Here is a 12348-nt window from a genome sequence, read left to right on the forward strand (position 1 = left end):
ATGACCCTTGAGAAGCCCCAGGAACTAGAGCATTTGAAGATGGCAGGTAGTTTAACTTGATTGCAACAGCTGAGATCTTAAAATGGGTTTCAGCAAAATTAGGAGAAATTTTGGAGACTAAATGAGGGCTAGTTGACTTTTCACTTCTTTTTGAGGCTTAGACTGAGGTTAGGGCCAGTTCTTGTGGGTTTTTTTGCTTTGTTTTGGTAACAGCTCACTCAGCATTAGATGTCTAACTCAGTAGAAGGTGTTAAAGCAAACTGTGCCAAAAACATCTCTTTGGGACTAAGTACATAATAACAGGGCAGGAAAGGACTGCTTTATCCATATTTTAAATCTGCAATATAAATGGTTGAAAATCTTTTCCAGCTGTTCTTAGCTACATAATTATGTTCACAGCTTTTCCTGTAGGTAGAGGCTGCAGGTCCGTTTATTTTAGGAAATTAGAAAAAAAAAAGACGACAACGACATTCTCACACTCAAAAAGAACACATTGAAATAATGAAAAGAATCAAACTCTGCTTTTGGATGCATGCACACAGTTCCAGTTTAAGTCAATGGGACACAGCACACGTCTATGGTCATATCTTAGCCCTACAAGTTTTCCTTAAACCAACCAAAGGCAACAAACTTGTATCTGAGTCTAAAAGCCTACCCTTAAACGTTCCCATTTGTGGTCTACAGAACTTTGTCAGAAATAGCAATTTCATTTTTTGCCAGACCCAACATGATTTTAACATAGTTTTTGCATATAAATTGTCATTTGGGGGCCATTATTTCCATTTTGCATGAAACAAAACTATGTACTGTGCAGTTAATTTTTTATTATCTTCACTGATGGTAGCATGACAGCAGCTGTTGCTCTTGTTGTCATGGTAACCTGCACATGTGAACAGCTGTGAAAAGCAGTCATAATGCTGCTCCAACACCTGTATGAGACAGAGTCTAGGCAAGCTCTGTGGGTCAGGCATCGGAGCAGTAGTTTACATGCAGTAATCATTTTGCAGTAACCAGTAGTCAGACAGGTTTTCTTAGAAGAGAAATCTGCCTGCTTACTGTGGTAGAATTAACTATACAACTGAAAAAGGATATTCTCCTGGTATTTTAAGTAGCCTATACCTTAAAGTGTTGAGGACACTCCCTGCTTTCACAGGGATATTTGCCTGTTTAGATGCAATGTCACAGAATGACTCACTTTGTCCTCTCTCTCTCGGACTTCAAGCCAGACCTTCAGCTTGTGTAAATTGGCACAGCTCCATTGAAATAAATGGAGCTATGTCAATTTACATCTGCAGAGGTTCTGCCTCTTACATTTGTTTTTTCTTGAATGGTTATTTCCTTTAATAAAAAGTAATAAATAAAAATAAAAGAAATGATCATTATTGAAAATACATGCATTGCTCTTTGGGTACGAGGAAAACAAACACTTACCACACTCTGCTTCATCAGAGCCATCTTTACACTGCCATTGTTTGTCGCAAAGGTTAGCAAGGGGTATACATTCCCCACTTCCACACTGATAAGCATTGGGTCCACAGGGTTCTGCAGAAAGATTTGGTCAACGAAGGAAACAAAAGCATAATTACAGAGTAAGACTAATCACACAGATCATCCAACCCAACTGAAGGGACAAAACTCTGAATGTAGTTATGAAATGAGCAGGGGCTCTTCACTGGTATCTTATTGTTATGGAAACACATGGGTTTTTTTAAATTAATTTATACAAAGAAGTTAAATGGAAACAACTATATGGTAGTTATTGGTGTTCTATTGTTAAATACAATACACATCTGAGGGGTGAGAAAGGAACGAAAACTTCAATGGGTTTAGGACTTCACCCCATGGTTTTCAAAAGTGACTACAGATTTTGGATACTGGGTGCTCTTCACTTTCCATAAATCAGGCCTCTTTAAGGCACCTAAAAAATTGGGCACCCAAATCTGGAGGCACCCCAAATCATGAGTCACTTTTAAAAAAAATCTTGTTTGGGGAGAAATATTGCGTAGGGGCAGGGGGATAGGAAGAAAGGGTGCATGCACCAAGCTAGGTGTAATCTAGTTCAATTGACTGCATACCAGAAGAACGTTACATTCCTTCAGAATATACGGCTACATTTGTTTTCTCCAGTTAATATAATTTTTTTGAATTACATTGCTTACAGATCGAATTAGGGAGCAAGGAAATGGAAAAAAATTGCCTATTCTATTGACAAACATGTTTACTTCCGTTTACTTTGCCTTTCTGGCTACGGTAGCTGAAATTTTATACCTTTGTTTAAGGTGAATCCATTGTTTTATCTTTTGGTAAAATAAGTGATATAATACCAGGTTAGAGTCATACAAACATGTATCTGGCCTTTGACACTTTTTTGATTAAAACAATTATACACGTTATATACACAATGGGCCAGGTTTCCAAAACTTCTTTGGATCAGATTTTTAAGTGTTCAGCACCCAAAATTAGGGCCAAATTTTCAAATTAGCTCAGCTGCTGCTCACTGCCAAAATCTTTTGAACCACATTTGGGAAGAGCAGTTATTTGCCCATTCCCAGTAAACAAAAAAGGACAGGATTTTTAAAGGCACCTTAAAATATAGATAGGCACCATATAGGATTTTCAAAAGTGCGTAGGCACCTAACTCCCATTGATTTCAATGGAAGTTAGGCACCTAGACACTTTTGAAGTGGGAGTTAGGTGCCTCGGCACTTCTGAAAATCTCCTATTTGCACTGTTAAGCACCTAAATATCTTTCAAAATCTGGCCCATAATTACTGTGTACTGTTCTAATTTATCAGGTCCACATTAAATATTTTACAAAATCTGCCTAAATACAGCCCATGATGGACCAAAAAGACTCACAAAGAACTATTCTGATTATTGGGCATGAACATAATTAATACGTGTCGGTAACTTTCCATATATTTATTTTTCTAAAAAAAAGAAAAAAATATGGTAAACATGAAAATACTGAGTCAAATTTTGCCTTAAATTTAATGGCACTGCACAGAGTTCTAGACAGTTCAGAATTTGGTCAAATTTAATATTCTGTTTAAATGATGTTACAGTGACAACAGCTGTCCATGATCAGATAATCCAAAGGTTAGACCGACGTGTTGCATAGTGCTTTCGCCATTCCCAATTTCATATCAATTTTTCTACAATCTTAACTTTGTTAGAGCATAATTGTGTCTGTTTAAATCCAACAGATTGCGTACTTTACTCACCAGGCATGCCAAGATTATAACCAGTAGTGAAATTTGCAAGAAATCCTTTCTGAGTTCCAGATTTGTCAGTAATGAAGAGCACTGTCATCTGGTTAGTGGTAGAGAAGACATCTGGAACAGGGTTTCGTCCTGTATAGACAGCTATTCTCAAGGAAAAGATGAATACATTGCAATGGTGGGTTAGATGATTTTAATGTAGATGGATTGTCAGATGTTTTTGGATGCCATAGGATGAAAGATATTCAAATTAAGAGATAGCAACAGCAACATATGGGTAGTAATTATTTCCCAAGCCTCCCACATCCTTGAGGTGTTTATAACAGGTAAGGTATATATTCCACACCTGACACATTAATATAGCAACATAAGCCTTGATCCTGTCAACACTTAATTGTGCGCTGAGCTACAATGGGAGTACTCCTGTGTGGAAAGTTAAGCACATGCATAAGTCGTGACAGGATCACATAAAGTAAATTATATCCTCATGCCTTCTCGTTAACTCCCAAGTATCATGGATCATCCCAAAATACAGATAAAAATAGAGATGACTAATTCCTTTTCCATCATGTTGATCAGATTGCTAGAATCATCCCTGATTTCATTTATCTTATAATTCAATATGTGGTACTTGCCTAAAAACAAGGAATCTGCTCCTCTTCCATCTCTGATTTCAACTACATCATAGATATTTTCCAGCTCAAAATATGGAAAATGAAGCTGAATGTTTTTCCCTTTTCCAGCATTTAAATACCACACACCTAGAAAACATCACCAATTAAAACAAAACAAAACAAAAAAACCCCCCGTACTTTATATTTACTATAGTATTTGCATTTTGACAGGCCATAGGGAAAAAGATCTTGGGTAAAATTTTCAAAAGCATTTAAGTGATTATGAAGCCTAAATCCTATTTTCATCAGTTACTAAGGGTCATATTTTTAAAGATATTTAGGGGCCTAATTCCAAATGATCTTTCTTGGCACTTAAATCCCGTGCAACTTGGTATCAGCATTATTTAATTAAAAGAATCATATGACATAGGTCTGGCCATTCGAATTATGCTCCTTCTATGGAAAAAGCCTTTGCAGCTTGCGGTGTATTGAAGGGAAAGATTTGTTTGACAGAAAACAAACAAACAAAAAAAGATTACATGTACTCTTTTCTCCACAAAGTGAGAACTCATGTAACCAGAATTGCCCAAGGACACATATACAGCAGCATAAGTAGGATGTAACTGACAATCTTTTTCTGAGCACCATGCAATGCTCAGAATGTCTTGAGTCCCATACTAAGATCCCAATTCAACAAGGTAATTAAGCCCATACCTAACTTTAACCATGGCCTCACTACCAGTGACCTCAATGTGACTACTGCACATGCTTAAAGTCAGGCATGTGATTAAGCATCTTGCGGAATTAGTGTGTGAAAGTAGGATACCATACCTTAGTGTGACCAAATAAACCCCCAGGATTAGATTTCATGTGATTAGCACACCAGAGAATTCACACAGCTCTCTTACAATAACTGAACAACATTTAAATTTAATTGAAAAGCAACAACAGTGCTTTCTTCTTCACTTCAAGCATCAGTAGCAAATATTGTACATTATCAAAACATTGTGGGCCTGATTTTTTTCTGACTTACACCAGTTTTACCTTGGTGTAACTCCATTAACTTTGGTGGAGTAACTCCTGATTTACACCACTGTGAGATGAGAACCTCCAATCAAACAACTCACAAAATACACGTAAATGTTCTTCCACGTAAAATGTTTTAAAATTAATTATTTTATAGGAGGTGTGATTAAAGTGCTGCCTGCAGGTCACATACATCGAACTGACATAGAGTTCTCCAGTGTGGCCTGTGGTTACCCTCACTGCTTTTAGACAGAAATACAGCCTATAAAAACTACAGCTCCCAAATTGCTGTGATGGGTGCACCGAAACTGAGAGCGGATGCAATCTTCTTCACAATTTATCAGCTAGCTACCATACGGTACCTCAGTCTCCTGGCAAGTTGCCAACATGGCCCTCAATTAACAGTCATCCAATTACACAGCAAGGTTTCTTCTCCTTCCTCACAGCACATAGTTCCTATAATCTATTTCCATTTTTATTGTACTAATCCTCCCTGCAGATCTGGGGGAGGGGAGACTTACAGGAGGCTTGGTGGGGGTAGTTGTTCGGGAAATTTTTAGAGCTGAATGTAGTATTTGGTTCCCAGAGTTCAAATGGTCCCCCGCAGTCAGCTGAAAGAGAAAGTGTTTCAGAAATATGTCACCTACTGTCTGTTTGTGCAACCAATTGCCCAGAAAGACCATGTTCCGGTCAGTAAAATTACAGGTCATACATTTAATGGTCACTTAATGGTATTTCCTTTTGCTTTATAGACCTGGAAAGAACAGCAACATTTTTATAAAGAGAATGAACTGGATTCAACTTTACAGTAACAGTATAAAGGTTCAGAGCCAGATGGTGCTATTAATACACAATCCTGAACCTCGGGCAATACGCGATCCTGAACCACTCGCAGCTAGGAGTCAATCTACCCCAATGGGAGCACTAAGTCTCAGGGAAGCAGAGTATCTAACAGAACTCCTAGGGAATTCAGCAGCCGCTCCTCTCCTTAGGAAGATATAACATGCACTACTGTCCAGGGCCAGTCAGCTCTACTGGCTGATGCAGAGGTGGACAGTACCATGGTTCCATCAAAAGCCTTTTTGTAGATTCTATTGCGTATGTAGTTCTTGTGTTCTGGGCAACACAAGTGCTGCAGGTGTGACCACTCTTGGTGAAGTCCGCCCCTTGAACTTTGGCAGAGGAAATGGTCATGATCTGTCCCTTATTTGTTGATCAAGGATTCCTAAGGGCATTACATGAGAGCAAAGCTTGAAGGCTTTATAGATGAACAGACAGTTTTAAATGTACACTGTATTGTTTGGCTGTACAATATTTTAAATGCTTGTTATTCAAGAATTACAACAACAAAACCCCACAAAAAATTAATGTAAACCTTGGAATTTTAGTTAGCAACATCTCCGTCATTTACTCTCTTTCTAAATGTCTTTGTATTTGATTTGCTAGCCTGGGAAAATACTTGATGCTCTTAGACACACCAAAGGTACTTTCCTTTCTTCATCCACTGAATAAATTATTAATGGAGACCATGTGGAACTAAAATGGCAAAGTGGGCCAGATAATTTGACATTTAAAAATTTGTCATATTCATACATACATATATATGAAAAATAATGCCAAGACAATTTTTTGGGAAAAGTTTTAATGATTTTTCATTCAGCTTGGGCCATAATTAAAACATTAACTTGCCACAATATCTTGCATGATTCCCTATACTTCTGTATTGCACTCTTGTTTAAGTACCCTAGTAAAATTCTAGGGCTGAGATTTTCAAAGTTGCCTAAGGAATTTGGATACCCAATTCCCAAAGGGAATTGAGTTTCAGAATCTTGTAGGCAGCTTTGAATATCTCAGCCCAAATGTTTGCATCTGAAAATACGGAACCAATGTAAGTCTTGATGAAAATGGACACAACTCCCATTATCTTCCCAGGAGCTACCCAGGCATACACTAGGTCTGGACATGGCCAATAGTGCTTTATTACATTCAGTTCTTGAAGGATACAAGCTGATTTATGAGAAATATAAAATTACAGTGAGCTATTCCAGAGCATCCCTTACCATACTGTACTGCCAATCCCTGGTATTACTAGTAAAAAGGAAAAGCCTGCTAATCCTTGGTTAAGGCCATGCAAGGGATGGGAACAAGGGATGTAGGCTGTGCAGTGAGCTCCTGAGCTCTACTGCCAGCAGAGGATAGGATAGTTCCAGATGATGATGAGAGCGAGAAGAGAAATGTGCTTTGGATCTCACTTTAGTGCTCATCCAAAAGGATCACCTGCAATCCCTTCTATTGCAAACTACTAACTGGAGCATGCACCTACAAAATCAGGGACCTGACTCTACTTCCAAACGGATGGATCCTGCCCGAAGAGACTAGTGTGGCAGCAGATGCACTAACCAAGCTCTGTGAAAAGCTTAGTATTATTATTAGGAATTATTATAATTGTGTTCAATAGAGCACTAGGAAGGTATCCATCCCTACTCATGTGCAGATGCATTGGTGGGTGAAAGGAAGAGTTCCTCTCCAATGAGCCCATGAAACACAGGGAAGAATTTAGCCCAGTGCACTTAATAATACAAATATCTAATCTAACCCTATAGAAAAGGCTTTAGCAATGCTTTCAATAGACCTTCTGAACCTATTTCTGTGTGTGCCTCCCCGCCACAAAGAACATTTCCTCAAGCCATGAGATTTTCTCTCTCCTCTGTTTTCTATGCCGCTCCTTTCCTCAGGGCATGAGAGGGAACCTAGCTGTCTTGCATGGCAGTGCATAAAACTAGCCATGTCCTTCTACTTTTAAGATGAATAATTTAACAGGCCCCAATTGGATTATGCTTTAAAAAAGAGAGCACTGAAGATATGCCAAAAGTGTGCCTGCCACCATGAACAGTAGGTAGCACCATTTGCTGATGTGAGCTTTTATTTGTTTTATGACACTGCACTCTCCCTTCATTCCTGGACACACAGCTAGAACAGAGGACTCAGGTCAGGAGACTTAGGCTGTAGTCCCAGCTCAACTACTGCTTCACTGTGTGACCTGGACCAAATCATTTCACCTCTCTATACCTCAGTTTCCCCATATGTAACATGGAGATGATAATACTTATCCACTTTTTTAAAACAGTTGCAACTTTTTGGATGAAAAGGGCTATGTTCGTGCAGGGTATTATTATAGTGTGACTATACTGAACAAGTGTAGGGGTTATGTATAAAGGTTTTTTTAACATAGAGTTTTGAGAGCTCTGCACGTGTATCTTAGCCTTTCAAAATATATTTTAATAAAATATGTTAAGGTGAATAGTCAGGACCCCGTGTAAATACATCCAGACTTCAGTGGCATTAGTGAGCCTGCCAAAATGGATAGCACTCGTAGTATTTATACACTAAATGGAAGTTTCAAAAGGGTCATTGCTTTTAAATATTTAAGAGCTACTATTTTAGATACATTTCAAGTATAATTTCACATTAAACAGCTGGCTAGTAAGATATCCTTTATACTTGCTCTAGCAAGATATATTACGAGTTGTCTAGAGACAAATGATGGTAAGGAATTGGCAGAAGCACTTATAGTATCTGCCCTTCTAATTATGATGATACCATTTACACTAATGGTGGTCCAGCTATTTAGAAAAGATGGTACATATTCTGTAATAAAGCAACAAAAGACTTGTATTATAATGGATCTTTAGTATCCCTGATATGCAGTGTTATTAGATAAAAGGGCCACAACTACTGAACAAGCGTACAATGGGTGATAGTTGAATTTCTCAAACACTTATGTCAGTTACTTTCACTTCACTGGATACCTATTAGCTCATTCACATAATCTTTCTAAATGCTAAAACTAGCCATTTGTCTTTCCATGGAACAATTTTTCTCATGAGTTATGATCTGACAAAAAACGTTCTGTATGTACAAGACATATATTAATTGTGTGTGCGTGTACATGTGTGTAAAGAATTAGAATATTTGAAGTGATTATATATATAACCCTCTTGGTTTAAACTGGCTGTTTCTCTAATAATGCTATTTTATCTGCACAGGATAAATTTTTTAGATCCAGCACCTTGAACAGAATGCACCATCCTGCACGCCAAGAAAAAAACATCTAATTAAAGATTTTGGCTAAAATAAAAAGCTACATTTGTAAATCAGTCGCCAATTCTAGGGTTTATGATTAATGCCAATAGACTAAGAAACTTTCATGCCTTAATTTCTTATGGAGTTGAAGGATTTGGAAAAAACAATACATATTGCAAAATTCTGCTTGCTTGGCAATATCTGATCTTTGTTTGTTTTACAAGATTTTATCTCTACTAAGATTCATTGGGCCAAACTTTGCCCTTAGTCGCATCCCATGCAAACCCACTTAAGTCAGTGGGGTTTCTTTTAACTATGGGCAGAAACTGAGCTGCTGTCTCTGAGGATGTGAAACTTACACTGTCAAAACTATAAGGGATCATCAAAAATACTTGAAGGTCATTTTCCATTAGTGACTGGTGAACCTCCAAAAGTTATTACGTTCATTTCACAGAAGCATCCAAACTTTTAGCATCAAAATACATTTACCTCTTCAGTCTGCAAAATTGAACTAAAAATCTCCTGACAAGAAGCTCTGTTAAGTGTAGAAAAAGCCCAGAAGAAAATGGCCTTTATTGGGATATTTCATCATTTCCATTTGGCAAACTTCATCTGAAGAACTAAATATGAGAATGATAATGAAGGAGAGGTAGTAAAACATTTCTAGATTTGGGAGCTGGGGGAAGGCAGTTTTATTTGGACTTTTGGTAGAGTTCCCACTGGGTTATTTATTTATCATTTCTATTTTAAATCTGAACCAGTGTGATTCTGGTGTGTGAATCTTTCTGAGTCATCATGCACTATCTGGGACTATGATGTAAACATGTTTTTACGAAAACACCTGTGGGGATTTTTCCCAGTGACTTTTGGAGATCTTATTCTAAGATTTGATTCTGTGGATTTTTCTTTTTGGGAATGTCCTTTCGTTTTGTTGTTCAGAAGCAAACCAAACCCCCAGATTTTGTAAATGCACAGTGAGACAATCTCAACAGACATTAGTATGACTCAGCTAGCGGACAGGAGTCACATGAAGACAAGAGGTGAAATTATATTGATAGAAAAAATCCTTAAACATTTGATACTCTTTTTTTTAGGCACAGTGATAAAAGATGATTTATGTCTGAAATGTATCGTTGCCATATCTTTTAAGTATACCTCATTCTGAGGGATTTTACTTATTTTTGTCCCAGAGTTACCTATGATTAACACAAATTTGGTGTCTCCTCACTTCTATTGTTGACAATTATTTACAACAAAAATAAAGAACATTGAAATTGAGGTCACAGGAAGAGTCATTTACTCTAAAGGAAGGACTTCCACTATACTGTAATTTTCTTGCATGGAGAATTGTTTTGTGTACCTAATTTTGGTCTTTGCCACTCATTGCATTCCACATTTGGGCCTTAGTGGTTAGAGAGGGATGACCATTGTAGAAGGGCAAACAATGAAAGAATGTAATCTTAATTACCTAATATGCAGAGCAATATATTTTTAATTGCAAGTTTAGCAGAATTAAGCAGTGAATTCCTCCACAGCCATTTAGAGACCGCCTACACAATGGGAAAGTTCCTGTTGAGATTGTCCACAAAATTCTCGCAGGAGGAAGCTCTCGGACATAAGGAATGGCTTAATATTTTCCTTTGTTAGCCCCACTAAATGGGTTCCTATTTGACTATTATTCTTGGAAAGAAATGGCAAAAGCTCTAAAAAAGAAAAAATAGTGCCAGTAGTCTCAAGACGCATACATTTTATGTAAAAATTACGTAGAGTTAGAAAATATGTCAAGTTAGAGTTATGGTTCAAAGGGTTCATAGGGAAGTCCGCTTTCTATAGATAGGATCAGCAACAAATGACGACACTAGCTTTCTGTTAAGAAACACACACACACACACACACACAGATATTTCAATTGATAATTGGCTTTCTGAATCAATATCATCTGATGGTTTTAGCAGAGCAACAACAGCTACCTTAAAATGGTATGGCTTGTTGTTGCTTGGGGCAAAATTTGATCTTGTGAAGTCTAAGCATAAGACACATTACTCACAATCCTCTAAGCGCTACCCTGGCAAGGAAATACAGTAGAAAAGTAATTGATTCTACTCACGTCTGGAAAAATTATTGGCAAAATCATTAGTGGTCTTTATAAAAAACAAAGTATTAAGCAGTTATTTTGGACTTTATGCTTGATGCTAGTTACCAGTAACAAACTGCAATCAACACACATTTTTTTTCCCACTGATGACGACACTACAGCAGACAATGCAAACATACAAAAAAACCTGCAGAAATTGGGCTTGTTTTTGGCTTAATTGGCTTGTGAGTTGCTTGTTGACTAGTTTTTGGCTTGTTGCTTGTTGCTTCTTTTTTTTTTTTTTGATCGTCTCCGTGCAAAGGGGTGCAAGGAGGGACAAGGTGGGGAGAGAGAGTCAGGGGTGCACAGCAGGCCCATCATAGTCCCAGATTGCACACCAGGGGGATCTAGTCACATAGAGGGTTGGGGCTCTTAGAGATTGGCTTGTTTGGGCCTTGTTTTGAAATGGGATTAGCTTGATTTTTGGTTTATTGTGAAAGTCGGGGTGCTTATTTACCGCGTGAAAGTTGGCAACTGTGCACTACCGGGGAAGGTTTTCTGAGCACTTTTGAAGACAGCTCTATTAATTAATCCAAATAGGCCCAGCCCTGAATCCCTTACTCACATAAAGATCCCTTGTGCATTGGCCATGATCACAATCTAGATGGGTACAACCAACTCCGTTGCAAAAAACACTCTAAGTCATTTCCACTCTATTTGTGTGCTATGCTCAGTGTCAGAACATGATTTGAAAATGAGTATTCACAGATTACAGCAATAAATATTGCAAATAAAAATGTAGAACTGACAGTCTTATGCAAAAAAGCTACAGAAATGCTTGGCATTTCAATAACGTTTTGTGATACTGCAAAAGACAATGCCACATTTTACTGAAACATAATGTCTAGCAGAAGAAATTGACTCAACTCAGATTCCTCATCTCTTGTTTTCTGACATGACATTTTTAATGAAATCAGTGTCAGTAGTAAACTTGCACAAAGTCCGTCTTTGTAGTGCAACATTATTTTGAAGCACTCAGGACTTTTGACAGCTTAAAAAGAAGATAATTTTTAGTATGCCTTAGATACAGGAAAGCAAACAAGGTATGCTCATAGTTTTCTACCATCCTCTGTCCGCAGAAAGCATGCTTTATTTTCACTATGAAGGACAATCGGGGTGCTTACCATCAATTCCATGCTGAACATATGCATTATATGTTACATGTTGGTCTTGATACTTTAGATAAATTATTTAATTTAATATTTCAACTGTGCAGAAATTTTCAGTTCTTGTGTGATGGGATAGAAAAATAGATACAACTCAGCTTCAG

The 12348-nt window shown here is 37.6% G+C and overlaps 1 protein-coding gene across 1 annotated transcript in view; it reads right to left on the bottom strand.

Annotated features, from left to right (window-relative positions):
• Positions 1-12348, bottom strand: part of TMPRSS15 (transmembrane serine protease 15) — a 101974-nt gene that overhangs the window by 34950 nt on the left and 54676 nt on the right. Inside the window, 4 exon segments of the mRNA XM_054024200.1 lie at positions 1432-1542; positions 3225-3365; positions 3857-3982; positions 5383-5472. Of these exon segments, the coding sequence (XP_053880175.1) occupies positions 1432-1542; positions 3225-3365; positions 3857-3982; positions 5383-5472 (468 nt within the window).

The sequence above is a fragment of the Malaclemys terrapin genome, chromosome 1 (genome assembly GCF_027887155.1).
Source record: "Malaclemys terrapin pileata isolate rMalTer1 chromosome 1, rMalTer1.hap1, whole genome shotgun sequence".
NCBI classification, from domain to species: Eukaryota; Metazoa; Chordata; order Testudines; family Emydidae; genus Malaclemys; species Malaclemys terrapin.